The sequence below is a fragment of the Suricata suricatta genome, chromosome 11 (genome assembly GCF_006229205.1).
Source record: "Suricata suricatta isolate VVHF042 chromosome 11, meerkat_22Aug2017_6uvM2_HiC, whole genome shotgun sequence".
Classification (NCBI taxonomy): Eukaryota; Metazoa; Chordata; class Mammalia; order Carnivora; family Herpestidae; genus Suricata; species Suricata suricatta.
Window position 1 is genome coordinate 83,544,235 of NC_043710.1, and position 16,876 is coordinate 83,561,110.

The window sequence follows — 16,876 nt, forward strand, 5'->3', positions numbered from 1 at the left end:
CATGTTCCAAAAATTCACATTTGGATTAGCATTAGAATATCAGTCAATCAAACTAGTATTATCAGACTATCTGATTCTCTCAGTAAATATAGAAAATGTATTTGATAATGTCAATGTTAGTTTTATGTATAAACTTGGCTAGACTACAGCACCCAGTTATTAAATCAAACTCTAACCTAGGTGTTACTGTAAAAGTATTTTGTAAGTGTAGTTAACATTTACAATCAATTGACTTTAAGTAAGGGAGATTCCCTTGATAACACAGTGGGGGAGGGAGGCTCATCCACTTGGTTGAAAGGCCTTCAGAGTAAAACCAGATTTTCCAGATAACAAATTCTGACTCAAGACTGCAGTATTAATTCCTGCCTGAGCTTACCCTACAGATTCTGGACATGCCAGCCCCTACGATTACATGAAGCAATTCCTTAAAATAAATACCCTGATAGATAGTTACATAGAAAATTTATGAATATATATATTTTTGTAATATATTCAAAAACTACATTATAATAAATGTATATTATTATTTAAATTATTTCTATAGATAAGAGATAGAGAAACAGAATATATTAAGGATAACTTTCTAAATTGGTTTGTGAGTTTCTGGAATTGGTTCTTTAATCTTGCTATATTTAAAGGTAATAATGACTTTATTGCCATTATTGGATACTCCTCAATAAATACTGACAAAAGGCAAGGTTCTGGGTAACCACCTGTTTGATGCCTAGTTTATTTAGACTAACAAGTAATAATGAGATTGGCTGGTTGTTCCTAACTGCACTGGAGAAAGTAGGAAAATAAGAAGTCGAGCTCAAGGCTTCAGGTTCCTAGCTCAAGCTCAGCACAAATAGCTGAAAGTGTCTATGCCATGCTACAAAGAAAATCTTATGTCCTATAGCAATAGAACTGGGACTTTTGAAAACCAAACTCAGACTCTCATCCTCCAAGTAGCTGAATTACAAAGCAAATTGAATTCTCAACTTCACAGAGTATGTTCTGCTAAACTAAGGACATTGGCTAGGAAGGAATAGGATCCTGAAAACTAGAATGGGAGCATGTGGGCAGATCCTGATGAAGCTGGAGATATTGAACCCTGAGTCTTCTTTGCCAGCAGACTGCTTTGCTACCCCAGTCTGAAGAAATGACCCCGCCTTGCCTGAGAGAATTGTAATAGCCTTTCCTGAGGTAATTGCCTTGCAAGACACTACTGATTCTTCTCATGATCTACCCACTTGACCTCTCATTGCTTCTAGACCTACAGCAAGATTCAAGTCCCAGCAGCCCCTCAAGGGTGAGATACAAAGTGTGACCCATTAGGAAATCCATACACTCTAAAATACTGCATGATTTTTCCAATTTATACAGAGATAAATCTGGGGGATATGTGTGGTAATAGATATTAGTGGTGTGGGAAAATGATAGAAGGAACATAAAATTGGATCAGATCAAATTTATTGATATGGTCCACTAAACAGAGATTCTCATTTCAATGTTATAGCTCCAAGGATTAGAAAGGGCTCTAATAGTTTGTTTGGCTTGTTAGCTGAAACATAGACCTAAAATTGGCCAACACTAAATGAAATTGACATGCCAGAACTGCCTTGGTATACCATAGAGTCACATATCCAAAAGCTTAGGAAGTTTCTAATGGTTACAGTGATTTTGTCAGGTAAGACCTGCTTTATTTCTGTGGGAGGGGCCAAGTGACTTGCCTTTCACCATATCTATGTAAAATAAATTGTGGCGTGAGCCCTAGCATTCTTAACTTTGGTCACTTGTCTCCTTAAACCAGAAATTCCAATGGTCTCTGCTGCCTCCAAACTAGGATATTTAAAGCAATGGATATAATTGGATCTCAAGGCAGCTGGAGGTCCAGTGGTGGCACTTAATCATCAAAGACAAGGTGGGTGTGGTTACAAATGGAGAGCATGGTCAAGGCAGTAATCAGAATAATCTGACACAGACACCTATGCTATTGGCTATTTAATCATTGTTCCTGGAAGAGAAATAAATAGATGGGCAATATACTAAATCAAGCAAGTGAACAGAAGTCTAACTTGAATTCCCAAAGCAAAAAGTATTGCCTTTTCAATCACTTTTAAGACTTGATCAAATTTTACCAGGAAGATTGTACATTACAGTAAAGGAAAATAATTCTACTTTGGGGGGAGTTACTGAAACATTGGCTCTGAACTTTCACTAACTTTAGAAGACCCAAAATGTCACTGTGGTCCACTAGTCAGAGCAGAGGCATAAGGGGTTTATGCGGGTCAGATTATCAATATAGTTTTAGTTTAAGTCCCTCCCACAGTGGGTACAGTGGGTCACAAGCCCTTCCTGTGGTTATTTTCACAGTTCAGAATGCATAATTGGGATAGACTTATTGAGCTACTGACAGATTCCCCACAATATATTCCCTCACTGGTAGAGGAAGGGCTACTACAGTGGGAAAGGTCAAGTGAAAGCCACTAAAACTGCTTCTACCTGGGAAAAGAGTAAACCAAAAACAATAGCATACTCCTGGGTGGATTTCAGAAATTGGTGCCATCATCAAGGACTTGAAGGACACAGGGACGGTATCCATCATATTCTGATTCAACTCCTGACTTGGCCTGTGTGGAAAACAGATGGATCCTGGAGACTGACAGTGGATTATCGTAAATTTAATCAGGTAATGATTCCAATTACACCTGCCGTTCCAGATGTGATTTCAGTGCTTGAACAAATTAATACATCCCTGATACCTAGTATGTAGCTATTGATCTGGAAAATGTGTTCTTTTCTTGATACCTATTAATAAAGACCACCAGAAGCAATTTACCTTGAGCTAGAAATATACTTTAACTGTCCTGATTTAGGAGTATATCAATGCTCCAGCCTTATGTCATAATTCAATCTGCAGAAACTTGATTGCCTTTCTCTTCCACTGTACCATTGATTACATTGATGCTAGTAAGCTAAAATTGCCAACTCTTCTAGACTGACTGGAAAGAAATCTGCATGTCAGAGGGTGGGAAATAAATACAACAAAAGTTCAGATGCCTTTCACCTCAGAGAAATTTCTAGAAGCCCAGTGTTGTCATACATATCAAGATACTCCTGTATCTCCTACACACAATACCTAGTGACCCTCTGGATTCTAGAGGAAACATATTCCTTATTCGGGCACGTTACTCTGGCTCATATACTAAGCGAGCCAAAAAGCTGTTTTGAGTGGGGCCCAGAACAAGAAAATACTCTGTAACATGTCCAGGCTGATGTGCAAGTTGCTCTCACACTTGGACCATATGCTCCATAAGATCAGCGGTGCTTAAGGGATCAGTGGCAGAAAGGGATGCTGTTTAGAGTTTTTGGCAGGCCGCTAGAGACATTTGAGAGAGAGAAAGAAAGAGAGAGAGAGAGAGAGAGAGAGAATATCTCCATATAAAGAACTGCACACAAAAGTTCACGGCAGTTTTATTTCATAGTTGTAAACATTAAAAAACATTAAAAAATCCAACGTCCATCAACAGGTGTATGAATAAGCACATGATGACATATCCATACAATGGAATACTACTCGCCTATAAAAAGAAAGGGACAATTGTTAACTCGTCAATGCAGCAATATGAATGAACCTCACAACAATTATGCTGGGTGCCTGGGTGGTTCAGTCAGTCAAGCACCGGACTCCGGATTTTGCCTGAAGTCATGTGAGTTTGAGCCCCTCATCAGCCTCTGTGCTGACAGACAAGAGTCTGCTTGGGATTCTGTCTCCCTCTCTCTCTGTCCCTCCCCTGCTCTCTCACTCTCTCTCTATAAATAAATAAATAAATAAATAAATGTTTTTTTTAATTAAAAATAAATTTGAAAAAAAAACCAATTATGCTGAGTAAGAGAAGCCAGACACAAAAAGCATATGATGTATGATTTCATTTATACACAATTCTGGAAGATGCACTTAGTATTATGTGCAGTCAGATGAGATATTTAAGTCTGGGTCTCTTTGACTTGTAGTTCAATGTTATTCTCAGTTTTGTATGCCATGAAAGTAAATCTTGACAACTGTTAGAACCATCGTCCTCCTTTTCAGTATCCTGATCATCAAAATGTGACCACCCAGATAACCCACAGACAGAAAAGAGCTGTGATGGACTGAATTGTGTCTCCCCACAACTCATATGTTGAAGTCTTAGCCCCAAGTACACCTCATAATGTGACTGCATTTAGAAATAAAGCCTTGTGGTGGTTAGTTTTACATGTCACTTCGACTGACCATGGGGTGCCCACATTAAGCATTATTTCTGTGTGTGTCTGTGAGGGTGTTTCTGGAAGAGATCAACATTTCAATCAGTGCTCAATAGATTGTCTTTTCAAATAAGAGTGGGCATCGACCAATCCATTGAGGGTTTGAATAGTACAAAAGGCAGAGGAAGAAGAAATTCATCGTGTTTTTACTGCCTCATCTCATCTCATCCTCTCCAGACTTTAGACTGGGATTTTACATCATCAACTACCCTGGTTCTCAAGCCTTTAGACTTGTACTGAATAATACCTGGATATCCAGATAGCCAATGGCAGATCACGGGGCTTCTCAGCCTCATTAGCATAAGCCAGTTCCTCATAATGACTCTGTGTGTGTGTGTGTGTGTGTGTGTGTGTGTGTGTGTGTACACATATGTATCGGTTCTGTTTCTCTGGAGAATCCTAAGAGAACTTAAAACAGTGAGTAAAGTTAAATGAAATTATATAGATGAGCCCTAATTCAAATGAGTGGTGTCTTTATTTTTATTTTTTATTTTTATTTATTTTTGAGAGACAGAGAAAGACAGAGCATGAGTGGGGGAGGGGCAGAGAGACAGGGAGACACAGAATCTGAAGCTCTGAAGCAGGCTTCAGGCTTCAAGCTGTCAACACAGTGCCAGACGCAGGGCTCGAAGCCATGAGAAGCGAGATCATGACCTGAGCTGAAGTCAGAGGCTTAACCAACTGATCCACTCAGGTGCCCCAGAATGGTATCTTTAAAAGAGAGTGAGAGGTACCAAAGAGGTACAGAGACACAAAGGAAAGACCACGTGTAGACATAGCAAGAAGGCAGCCATCTGCAAGCCAATGAGAGAGGCTTCAGGAGAAACCAACCCTGCCAACATCTTAATCTTGGACTTCCAGCCTCCAGAGCTGTGAGAAAATGAATTTCTACTGTTTAACACATCCAGTTTGTGGTATTTTATCACAACAGTTTTGGCAACCTAATACAGCAGCCTACTCAGTGTTCCTCATGTTTTCCTTACCCTTGGAATGACTTGTTCCTCTAGTCTTCGTGAGAAATTTAACCCATTCTTCAAGGCTAGTGCAAATGTCACTTCTGTGAAACTTTTCCTAATTCTCTGTATTCTGGTATTCTGACATATTTCTTTGATAGCACTCTTAACATCATGTCAGTGCCTGTCTCTTGTACAAGACTGTGAATCCTTTAAGAAGAGCAGCCATACAAAGTCCATCTTTGAATCCCCAATACCTAGCTTAATGCTAATGGATGGATGAATGGATACATGAAAGAAGAATAAACAAATAAAGGAGATGAAATTTCCCCTTAAGAGGTCATTCTCCCTGTTGCCCTCTGGTGGGTATTTATTTTCCAATGCTACATCTAAGGCAGCTTTTCATGACTTCTTCCAGATAACGTGTTTTCCACTTTATGAAAAACTCCCTTCTCTTATTTTGGTATTACCATATACTACTCTTCTCATTACATCATCCATCAACCTCTGGTCATCTTCCTCATATATTAAGAACTTTTGTACCAAGACCCCAGTCCTCACTACCCTAACATCAGTACCTTCCAATGCCATGTAGATCATCCTTCTCAAAAACAGTTTCCAAAATTTCTTCCTCAGCTCTAACATGTTATCTACATCCTATGTCAGGATCTCATTACTTGGCCACACCTAGACTTCATCATCACAAAGATTTTCACCTCTGGATATTTTGGCTCTGTAGTAAATTGAATCATGACCCCCAAAAAATGTCTATATCCTAATCCCTAGAATCTGCAACTGTGTTCTTTTATAGCAAGAGACACTTACAGATATGATTAAGTTAAGAATCTTAAAATCAGAAGATAACCTTGGATTATCTGGGAGGGCTCAATATAATGATAAGGATCCTTATAAGAAACATGCAGAAGGGTTAGAGTGAGGGGACAAGTGACAATAGAGGCTGAAGTCAATGTAATGTGAGTTCATGAGCAACATAAGGCAGGAAATCTCTAGAAGCTGGAAAGGGCAAGAAAACAGGTTCACACTTAGAGCCTCCAGAAGGAACGCAGCCCTGCCAGCTGAGTTTAGATTTCTGTCTTTCAGAACTTTTTTCAGGGAAAACAACTTACATTGCCATAACCACTAAGTTTATGGAAATTTGATAGAGCAGCAATAGGAAACTAACAGGCTCCAACAAACCAATCTCTAACCACAAGCTTTGGTTCTTCTGGCTCACTCTGTCTCTTCCCATACAACTACCCCTATCTCATAATTGATGATCTCTCTCCTGGCTTCATTTCCTTTCTAAGACACAAAGACACAATGATTTTTAACTTTTAACAACTCTCTTTTCAAGATTAGAAGGTCCTAACCTTCACCAAATTAGGTCCTCAGTCCCTCTTTATTCTTTACATGACCTTCAGCAGGTCCTGTTTCTCACAGCAATAATTCTAAACCAAATCACTTGCCCCATCACTATTTCTCTCTTTAGTAAGTTACTTTGACTTCTATTTTTCAGAGAAAATTGAGGTGTGGCATAGCTGCCTCCAACATGCCCCCTTGCTGCAGCCCCCCTTGCTCTCATTGTCAATGCCTATTTCTCTCCGCTGCCTCTGCCTAACAGACTTTCCTTCCCTCTTCCCCTTGCTGTCTCTATCCTAAACTCACCTAAAATAACTTACTTACTTCTTTTTCTTTTTCCAACATTTTCCAACTTTCTATGTAGACTTTACTGGCACCAGCCAGTTCCCCAGTTGACCACTCTTCCTTTGTGTTCCCATTTTATTGTACATACCTCTACTACAACTATTATATCACATATGATAATGTTTTGTTGCATTGATTTATTTATGCATCTTTCTCCTATAACTAGACTGAGAGTCCCTCAAGGTGAATTGCTATGTCACATAAGACATAGCAAGACACATAAGTCTTGTTATCTTCAACACTCTAGCACTTTTCCTATAGTGTTGTAAGAAATAGTAAGAAGAAAAGGAAGAACCTACTGAGATGACCGATATGACCAAACAGCCAGCCTCCTCCCACCGCATATACACAGCATCACCACCACCAAACATCAGTCCTGCCTCTCACTTCCTCCCTGTGATTAATCTGTTTGGAGACTAAGGTTGGCTCCAGACCTCTAGGCAGAAACTCATTCCAGTCAAAATGACAAGTGCCTTGGCATGTTCATCTGAGAATCCTGTTTCATCAAATCCATTTCAGAATCAGGAAGGCACTCTTGGCTACCTCTGTGCTCCGGACCATCTGGTCAGGTGGCACAGTGCCCACTTACAAGGTCAGTTTCTTACTGCCCTGAATACTCCAGATTATGCTGTAAACTTTCTGAACTGTCATTTAAAAAATCTTCAAAATCACATTAGTCTCTTCCTCATCCACTTCGTTTAGTTCTAGGATCTCAGGGATGTGCTCAGACAACTTTGTGGACATTCTGATATTAAATCAAACTATTTTCATTAGAATTGATAGGCATTAATTATGATGGTTCCTTTTGTCTTCAAAAGAAATCTTTGCCCCAACAGTGGAAATGAGAAAAGCTACAATATGTTTGATTCTTGTTTGCACAGATTTTGGTTGGAGCTTGCCTGATGATTTCTCTAAGCATCTGGGAACTAATGTTATAATGATGGAGGCTGCTCACAGCATTGAGAAAGCTGAAAATGAGCAATCATAAATAGTTCTATACAAATTGTATACATCCTGTTCCAAAATAAAAAGGATGGCCACATTGCAGGCAGAGCCCCGAGGGACCAAGCTGGGGAAGAGAGCTAGCTTCCAGGGACACTGGCACAAGCATTCTTACACATGGTCAGCACTACTGTCGGGTATTCAGTCTTCTTATAGGTGAATTTGTGAAGATAACTGAAGGCAAATTAAAAAAACCAACAACAACAAAATACAGAGTACATTTCAAAGCAAACATATTTGATGATTGTCTGTAAATTTATCTCTACTTCTACCTTCTTTTCTCATATATTTGGGGAAGAAAGGGGAAGGAGACAAGGAGTGGATAGAAACAAACTCTAGCTCTTGAAGAGTCAATGTAAAGACTACTTTCTCTCTGAAGCTCCCCCTACACCACTGCAACCTGCAGTGATCTGTCCTTCCCCTGAATATCTACAAAATTTTGCATTTTACTATACACCTTTCATACTTGCGTTGTTATCCATCATGATCCAAAAATTTGTCATCTCCCCAATTAACCACAAGGTTTTTGAGGACAAGGACTGCTTCTATTCCTTCACAGTACCTGTTTACAGCAATTAACTATAGCAGCTGCTCGAAGTATCTTAAAGCTTGAGTAATGCCATCAGCAAATAACCCCCAAGTCACAAATACGATTTTGTTACACAGTGTATAAAATGTAAGGAATAAATCTATCCCTTATTAATGTTTCATACCTTGTGTTCTGCAATTCCTCAGAACAAGAGGGTGAGCTGTGTATTGGGGACTCGAGGAGGGGACTGAGGGAAGCAGGATAAATGTTTAAATGTATCATGCCTACGAAAAAAATGTCCACATGGGATTAAAACCAACTGTATTACTGAGACTTTGCCTAAGCAGTAAGAATTGTCGGCCAATTTTATTTAATAATTAAAGCTAGAAGTCTCAGTCCTTTGGGGTTTCTGCCTACAGGCCTCTCTGCGTTCCACAGGACTTTGGCCCTACCCTTGAGCACTTTGGGCCCAACCTTGAGCCCTAGCTCCGCAAGCACAGTTTGGGAGACCTGTGTCGGCCGATGCGGTCACGTCCGTTTCTTACCACCAGGGGGCGCCGCGCTGCGCCGCGCCTCGGGGCGCGCGGTAGCTCTCCCAGCATGCCCCGATACGCCGACATCGACCCGGAAGCTGTCGGTGGCGGCCGCGGGCCGGCAGTCGTCACAGAAGCCGGGCTGTGGAGCGCAGTCGCTCCGGACCCCAACCCGGCGGAGGGTCTCTCCGAGGGCGTCGGCGAAGACACCGTTGAGTCCCTCTCACATCGGGGCTCAGTCTGGGCTCGCCCCCCAGCGGTATGTGACCCGGTGCTCAGCGTCTGTAAGTGTCGGGTAAGGGCAGCTGACGGCCCTGCCCCGCCCTCCCCAGGCTTCGCGGAGGCTCTCCGACCCAGGCATTATGAAGGCAGCTGAATCTTCTACGAGAGCAGCGTCTCAGCTGGAAGGGGCTGGAGCGAGGGGGAGAAGCAGAGATGCTTCCGTCGCTTTGCATTGCCTGTAGGACGTGGAGGGCCCAGAGCCCCGCCCAGGTCCGGAATAGCACCCCAAATACCCTCGTCTCCGTACACAGTTAATGCCCCATTCCTTAACTTAAGTGAAATAAGAAGAGGGCGGTCGTCTGGGTAGCCACCTGCCCCTTTCAGCCATGAAGGCAGAGACAGTGTCCTCATTACGAGAGACTCCAGCTGAATCCAGCTGGAGTCTCAATAACCTGCTGAGTAGCCGGAAGCTTATGGCTGTGGGGATCGTGCTCGGTTGGCTCATGGTCATCCACTTTCTGATCAATGTGTGGCTTCTCTGCCTTCTGTCTGCCTTGCTAGCGGTGCTGGGAGGATGGCTGGGCTCAAATGCCATTGTGGGGGCTTCAGGTCGACTGCATCTGGAACGCTTCATCCCAGTGGCCACCTGTCCTCCAAACCCTGAGGCAGAGAGGCAATTGGAACAGGAGATTGACCGTACCATCCAGATGATTATTCGGGACTTTGTGTCTTCCTGGTATCGCTCAGTGAGCCAGGAGCCAGCCTTTGAGGAAGAAATGGAGGCCGCCATGAGAGGCTTGGTCCAGGAGCTCCGGAAGAGGATGGGCATGGTGGACAGTCATGCGCTTGCCCAGAGGGTTCTGACTCTCTGTGGTTGTCACCTGCAGAGCTATATTCAGGCAAAGGAGGCCACAGCTGAGAAGCAGAGTGGTACAGTTGAGCCCTCCCAGCTCTGGGAGGCTTACCGTCGAGCTACTGCCCCACATCCTGCTGTACAGAGTCCCAGCACTGAGGTCACCTATACACGTGGCATTGTAAATTTGTTGCTGCAAGGACTCGTGCCAAAGCCCCACTTGGAGACCCGCACCGGCCGCCATGTAGTGGTGGAACTCATTACTTGCAATGTAATCTTACCACTAATCAGCAAGCTGTCAGATCCTGACTGGATCCACCTTGTACTTGTGGGCATCTTTTCCAAGGCCAGAAATAACCCGACAGAAGTGGTTAAACCAACCTCCCCAGCCCTGGAAAAGCCCTCCGTGCCCACATCTCTGCCTCTGATTGTTGAGGAAAAGAGTCTGCCAGAAGTGAGAGCCCCTTCTCCAGCAGCAGCGCCAGCGCTACTAAACTGTAATGAGCCAGAGGGGTCTTCCCACCACTCCCCAGAAGTTGAAGAAGGCCGTGAAGCAATAGAGGGAGAATTGGGTGGACTGCCAGAAGAAAGAAAAGTAGGAAACAACTCATCTCGTTTCCTACAGCCAGATATTCGAGGCCCTTTGTTCTTATGTGAAGACACAGAGCTGGAGTCTCCATTGTCTGAACTGAGCAAAGAAACCATCATGCTCATGACCCCAGGCCACTTCCTCTCTGAAAGGATCCAGGATGCCCTATGTGTCCTAGAGGGCCCCCAGTCTCTGAAGTCTAAGGATGTTGAGGGATCTGAAGGAATTGAAGGAGCAGAGGCTGAAGAGGATCCAGGAACAGAAACAGAGACAGGCCTGCTGGTCTCCATGCTGACTTCCTGCCCAGAAATCCACATTGACACAGCAGACAAGGAAGTAGAGCAACGAGATGTCACCTCTCTTACAGCTTTGCTGACAGATCCAGAGAGGACCTGCCCCCCACGACCCTCATGCTTAGAGAAGGATCTCACCAATGGCGTGAGCTCCTTAGATCCTAGTCTCCCACAGGTGCTGCTTTCCTCCTCTCCAACTTGTCCTCTTAGCTCAGCCACCTTCAGCTTTGAGCCCCTGAGCAGTCCCGATGGCCCCGTTGTTATCCAGAACCTTCGTATCACTGGTACCATTACTGCTCGAGAGCACAGTGGCACTGGATTCCACCCATACACACTCTACACGGTGAAGGTAACAAGATTAGGATTGTGGTCACCTCCGAGGGGCTGGGAATGGGTTTGGAATGCAGAGTCAGTGAAGTTGGTCATCTAAGGGGAGAGAGGCTACTCTTCACTTATGTTTAATTCAACAAGAATCTATATGTGAAGATTATTTGTAAAGCAGAGTTGGCCTCTGTTTCATAGCCATACCAAAAAATGCTACAATCTCAGGGTACTTAGGATACTGAGGGTCATATTTTTCAGTGGTTCCCAATGTAGAGTTTTTTCCAGAAATTCTTTTTCTAATCTTCTATTAATTTCTTTCTTTCCTTTTTAAATTACTAGTATCTTTTGTACTTTGTTTAGCAAGGAAGTTTATTTACCTATGTATACCTCACAGGTAGCAAGTGCCTCATTCCTAGAGGTGTTTAAGCACAAGTAGGAACCACTGGGCAGAGATAATATGAAGGAGTTCATGTGTCAGATGGTGGGTTCGTTTACAGCAGAGGGTCCCTTTCACTGGCTGTAGGATAGGCTGCCTCCAAATCACCTGAAGAGGGTATTTTTTGGAAATTCTCATTCTGAATCTATCAGAACATATCAGAATCTATATATTTAAAAAGTGATTTTTGAAGTACAGCCAGGTTTGGGAATGTATGAGTATTGATTAGTGTCCCTCAAGGGGAATATTCCACAGAAAGCATCCTAACTCCCAGATGCTCCAAGTTTGACAGCCCAACCCTGAATGGCGTCTGTCTCATAGCTAGGCCTTCTCAGTGCTAGTGTGAGGGACTACTACTTTGTTCATGTCAGTTCGTAATGAATAGTTCTCTGACTCTAGAGAATTTTAAAATAGCTTTAATTCCCACCAACAAACAAATCATTTCTTCAATCACTTGCCCCACGCTATAATACCTCCTCTAAACAATAATGGTACTCTAACCTACTCCTAATGACAAGTACATACATAGTTCTTCCACATCATTTCATTATATCTTAACTACTCTGTCAAAAAGAGTACCCGGTACTAAGTCACAGCTTTCATGCTGTTTAGAGTGTTCACTCCAGGGGAACATCCAGTACAAGTTGTCTTTTCCCATATACTGGCCCTCCACGCATATGAAGACAGCAAACTTTGACCCCTTACAACATCTCCAGTCTTCATGTGACTTCCAATCATACAGATGATATGTACTTAGGAAAACAAATTTCAGTTGAGCTCCAAGAATAATAATTAATCTGCCCAAAGCAAAATAAAAACACATGGTCTTAGTACATTCCAGGCAAATAAATGATTTTATTCATCAGCTGTTTTGGATTATTTGTTCTTCCCCCCAACTAACATCAATAATCACTGGTTGAGTATAATAGCAAATGGTTATCCTCTTACAATGTCCAATCCCATAATTTAGGAGTGAAAGAGGCAGTGTCACTGTTATTGCTGTTTTATACTGTGTCTTTGAGTTTTGAAAATTAATTATGTAGCCAATTTTATAAGTAAAGAAAGTTTTTGCAGGAGGGAGTTTTGAGATGGAAGAAAGGAATGGAGAACAAAACTCATTTCTCTTTCTGGGCCGCATGTATTAGGAAATGCATCTCATTCCTTAATTCAGCTGCCCTGGGAATTTCAGTTACTCATTACAACTCGGCAGCAATCAGATATAATAGGTTCAGAAACAGAATAGGTACATCTTTCTCCCTCTACCCCTACTCTGCTCTTACTCTGTGGCCGTTATGCTTCTGCACTAAACAAACTTATTCATTCAACAGTATGAGACAGCCCTGGACGGGGAGAACAGCAGCGGCCTGCAGCAGCTGGCCTACCACACTGTGAATCGCCGCTACCGTGAGTTCCTGAATCTGCAGACGCGTCTGGAGGAGAAATCAGATCTACGGAAGCTCATCAAAAGTCAGAGTTTCCCCTGCTAGCTTTACCTACCTAGCTACCTGATCTGAGAGGCTGGAGGGAGGAGGGATGGTGAAGAAAAACACAGCCTCCAGGGGCCTGTGTTCTCTCTCATTTGCTTTCAGATGCTTTGGGTTTTAGTGCTGGATAGTGCTGATCACATTCTTTCTGAGGCACTTCTTTGCCACTGAATGCTTTGTTCTGGGGCCTATCTAGTTTAACCTTAAGAAGTTTTCATACTTGCACCTGTGTCTGTGAGGTAGCGTGAGACATTAAATTAACTTTTCCAGATGCATAGATGGATTGCTCTTAAATATTAAAATAGTATCCAGAAATGATTGCCATCCTTCCTTTAACAACTAGGCTGTGTGTATGTGTGTGTGTGTGTGTGTGTGTGTGTGTGTGTGTGTTATTTGGCACCCAAAAGGCATAGGGACAAAATGAAAATGTAATAAAATTTAATTTTAAATATAAGCTAGTAAGCAGCTACTTTGTTTAAAAAAAAAAAAAAACGATGATCACTCAAAGTTTAGGCATAAGTTGTGGATTTCAGATATGTATTTTCTTTCTTAATACTAAAAGCTACTACTGAATTAAGCTTGAAAATATATGCCAGGTTCTCTTCTAAGTGCTTTACATATATTAGCTCATTTAATTCTCCTAATAGCTTATGAAACAGGTACTATCATTATACAGAAAAAACCAAAAAGTCAAAGAAAGATTAAACAACTTGCCTTAGGTCATTCTTATAGTAGGGATGGGAGCAAAACTTTAAACTTGGAAAAGAAAGGGGCTCCTGGAAGGCTCAGTCAGTTAAGCGTCCAACTTCAGCTCAGGTCATAATCTCACAGTTTGTGAGTTCGACACCTGCATCAGGCTCTGTACTGACAGTTCAGAGCCTAGAGCCTGCTTCAGATTCTGTCTCCTCCTCTTTCTGCCCCTCCTGTGCTTGCACCCTGTCTCTCTCTCTCTTCTCTAAAAACTAAATAAATATTAAAAAACAGAAACAAAAAAATAATAAACTTGGGAAAAAATTTAAACTTGGTCAACTGGAGTTCAGGGTCCTCCTCTATAACCATTGTAGTGTATGGCCTCATATACCTTAGTACGAGAGTAGATTGTATTATTTCCTTGGGATATATTAGGAACTCCTGAAATTTAAAAAATCCTGGGAATATATTCAACAGTTCTGTTTTCTTTACATACGTGATTTGTTTTATATGGAATACCTCTCAGTAAATGTTAAGTAAATGAGTTTGTGTTTTTGTTTTAAGATATAAAGGGTCCTAAAAAGCTCTTTCCAGATCTTCCGTTTGGAAACATGGATAGTGACAGAGTAGAAGCCCGTAAGAGCCTCCTGGAATCCTTTCTAAAGGTCAGTATCCTCCTGTTTTGGTTATTCTCTTATTCTAATTACCAGATACCCAACCCAAGCTGGAGAGACCCAGATACAGGAATTTCTCTTTGAAGTCTGTATTGTGTCTTTGTGTCTTTTACAGCAACTCTGTGCCGTTCCGGAGATCGCTAACAGTGAGGAGATGCAGGAGTTCCTTGCTCTGAACACAGATGCTCGTATTGCCTTTGTCAAGAAACCATTCATGGTATCCAGAATAGACAAGGTACCTGCAGGGCCACTGCACTCAGCTTTAGTGTCCCATCAGAGCGTAGGCAGACACTGAAAAATAAAGGAGGTTGGGGGTGGGGAAAGACAGCAGAAAGGAGTCAGTAGAACATGGACTAGAATTTTCAAGACCTGTTGCAAATATTGGTTGGATCATCATTTTCCTGAACTACAGTGAGCAACTCTGAGGATACACTCCCCCCGACACTGTACATGTACACATATTTCCTGGGGTATATTATGACATTGTTACTCCAGTGGAGGGAGGTAAGGATAGATCTGTACCTCCATGGATAGGTGAGGGCAGGAAAGGCTCTTCTGGAGGTGAGGATCATTCCTGGTGTTGATCACTCAGGAAAAAGAGCACCCAAGACAGCACACTAAGCTGGATTTAGACTGGTCTGATGATTCTCTGATCGAGAACAGAGAGTGGAGAAAATTATATTTTTAAGAGGGGAATTTCAGAACCTTTGGAGATGGTAGGAGAAGGACATTCAAGGAGTACATTTTATCCTGTAAACAGTGATTATCAACTGATTTTAGAGTCCCCAGGCACAAGTATGAGACATGTTTATCAAAAGATGGCATATGTTTTAAAAGGTTAGAAAACACTGACTCATTGGCGGAAGCGGGGGCCTCAGTCTAGACTTCAGGGGATAAAATGATAAAGTGGAATTTCATGTGGTAGGAATTAGGAGTCATTCACTGCTGTAAGGAAAAGGCTGCGAACTGGAAAGGATGAATGAGGTAGAATCCCCAGAGTTCCATGCAGATGTGTCCATCCACACAGATGTGTTCACTCACTGACTCACCATCCACTTACTGCTGGCCTACTCAAAGCCATGAACAGTACTAGCTGCCGGTGACACAACAGTGACAAGGCAGATAAAGACCCTCCCCACAGACCTACGATCTTGTGAGCCTGAGAGCAAGTTATATTTTCTAAGGAACATCATCTAGTCATGCTCTCCTCTGTGTTCTTTCCCTGGTTTGTTATCCTTTGTGCTTTACTGTGGTCTTACTCAGCCACTCCAGCCTTGTCTCAGCTGTGCTGGCTGTGCTCCTTGCAGAGGATGAACACAGGCATGAATTCAGGGAGGCGTGACGCTGCTCTGAGCCAGCAGTGCTAATTAGCAAGGAGCACCAAAGGAAAAGTAAAGATTTCTTTTCATTTCTTGGGTATTTTAGGGTTTCATTTGTTGGTACATTTTCCTTTTTAGCAAATATTTATATGCCATTTTCCTGTTGTGACAAATATAGACAACTCTTACTCTTCAGTAGGATTGTTTTATTCAGTCTTTATGAGTTAATATCAATTCAAGATTCCACATGAGTGATTTTTGTTATTCTTTCTGTAAAGAAGGAAGTTGTTGGAATTAACTGAAAAAAAACAGTTCTCTACTCTGTGAATTACTCTGAGCATGTTAATATATATGCTTCTAGACTGTATTTCTTATTTGATAATCTTTACTCTTTCTTTTTTCCATATATTCCTACCTATATTACTTCCATTTATTCACATCTTGATGAAAGTATTATTGATTTCAAAACTAAAAATCATTCCTTTTTATATAAGGAAAGAAATTGAAAAATGAAGTTTTTCTCTGTACTGTAGAACTCCCAGGTTTTTATTTAACTCATTGTTTTGATTTTTTCCCCATGGTATTATTTGTCTTAACTATGTGAAGAAGAAGATCTTTATGGCCATAGAGAAAACGGAGACTAGTTGTCAGTACATCTGCCTGATACCGGACTGTGCTGATGAGTAAGACTCCACTAGCTAGCCTTGCTGTCTGCTCATTCTAATTGAATAAAGCAGCATGAGACAACTGCTCATTTGGTGGTTCCTGTCTGACCCTGCACCTCTGACCCCTGCAGATGGTGGTGAGTGCTATCGTGGACACCTTGAAGACAGCATTTCCTCGCTCTGAACCCCAGAGCCCCACAGAAGAGCTGAGTGAGGCCGAGACAGAAAGCAAGCCCCAGACAGAAGGCAAGAAGCCTAGCAAGTGAGGAGCCCTTCAGTCATCCAGGGACCCTTTCCATTTCTCAGGTTGATTGCCAGT

The 16,876-nt window shown here is 42.1% G+C and overlaps 1 protein-coding gene and 1 long non-coding RNA gene across 3 annotated transcripts in view; one reads left to right on the forward strand and one right to left on the reverse strand.

The window, feature by feature from the left end:
- Positions 1 to 3,440: 3,440 nt before the first annotated feature.
- LOC115306265 lies at positions 3,441 to 9,383 on the reverse strand. Its single transcript, XR_003915280.1, has 2 exons — positions 9,021 to 9,383; positions 3,441 to 3,563 (listed from the first exon to the last, which is right to left on the reverse strand). It is a non-coding gene; the product is annotated as an uncharacterized LOC115306265 (long non-coding RNA).
- SNX19 (sorting nexin 19) overlaps positions 9,104 to 16,876 on the forward strand; it is a 40,475-nt gene continuing 32,702 nt past the window's right edge. Inside the window, exons 1-5 of one of the 2 annotated variants that reach the window (XM_029956589.1) lie at positions 9,104 to 11,314; positions 13,054 to 13,192; positions 14,464 to 14,564; positions 14,689 to 14,808; positions 16,689 to 16,819. In XM_029956589.1, the coding sequence (XP_029812449.1) occupies positions 9,617 to 11,314; positions 13,054 to 13,192; positions 14,464 to 14,564; positions 14,689 to 14,808; positions 16,689 to 16,819 (2,189 nt within the window). In that variant the 5' untranslated portion in view covers positions 9,104 to 9,616. The remainder of the gene's footprint in view (positions 11,315 to 13,053; positions 13,193 to 14,463; positions 14,565 to 14,688; positions 14,809 to 16,688; positions 16,820 to 16,876) is intronic. The other variant, XM_029956588.1, reaches the window with a different exon arrangement.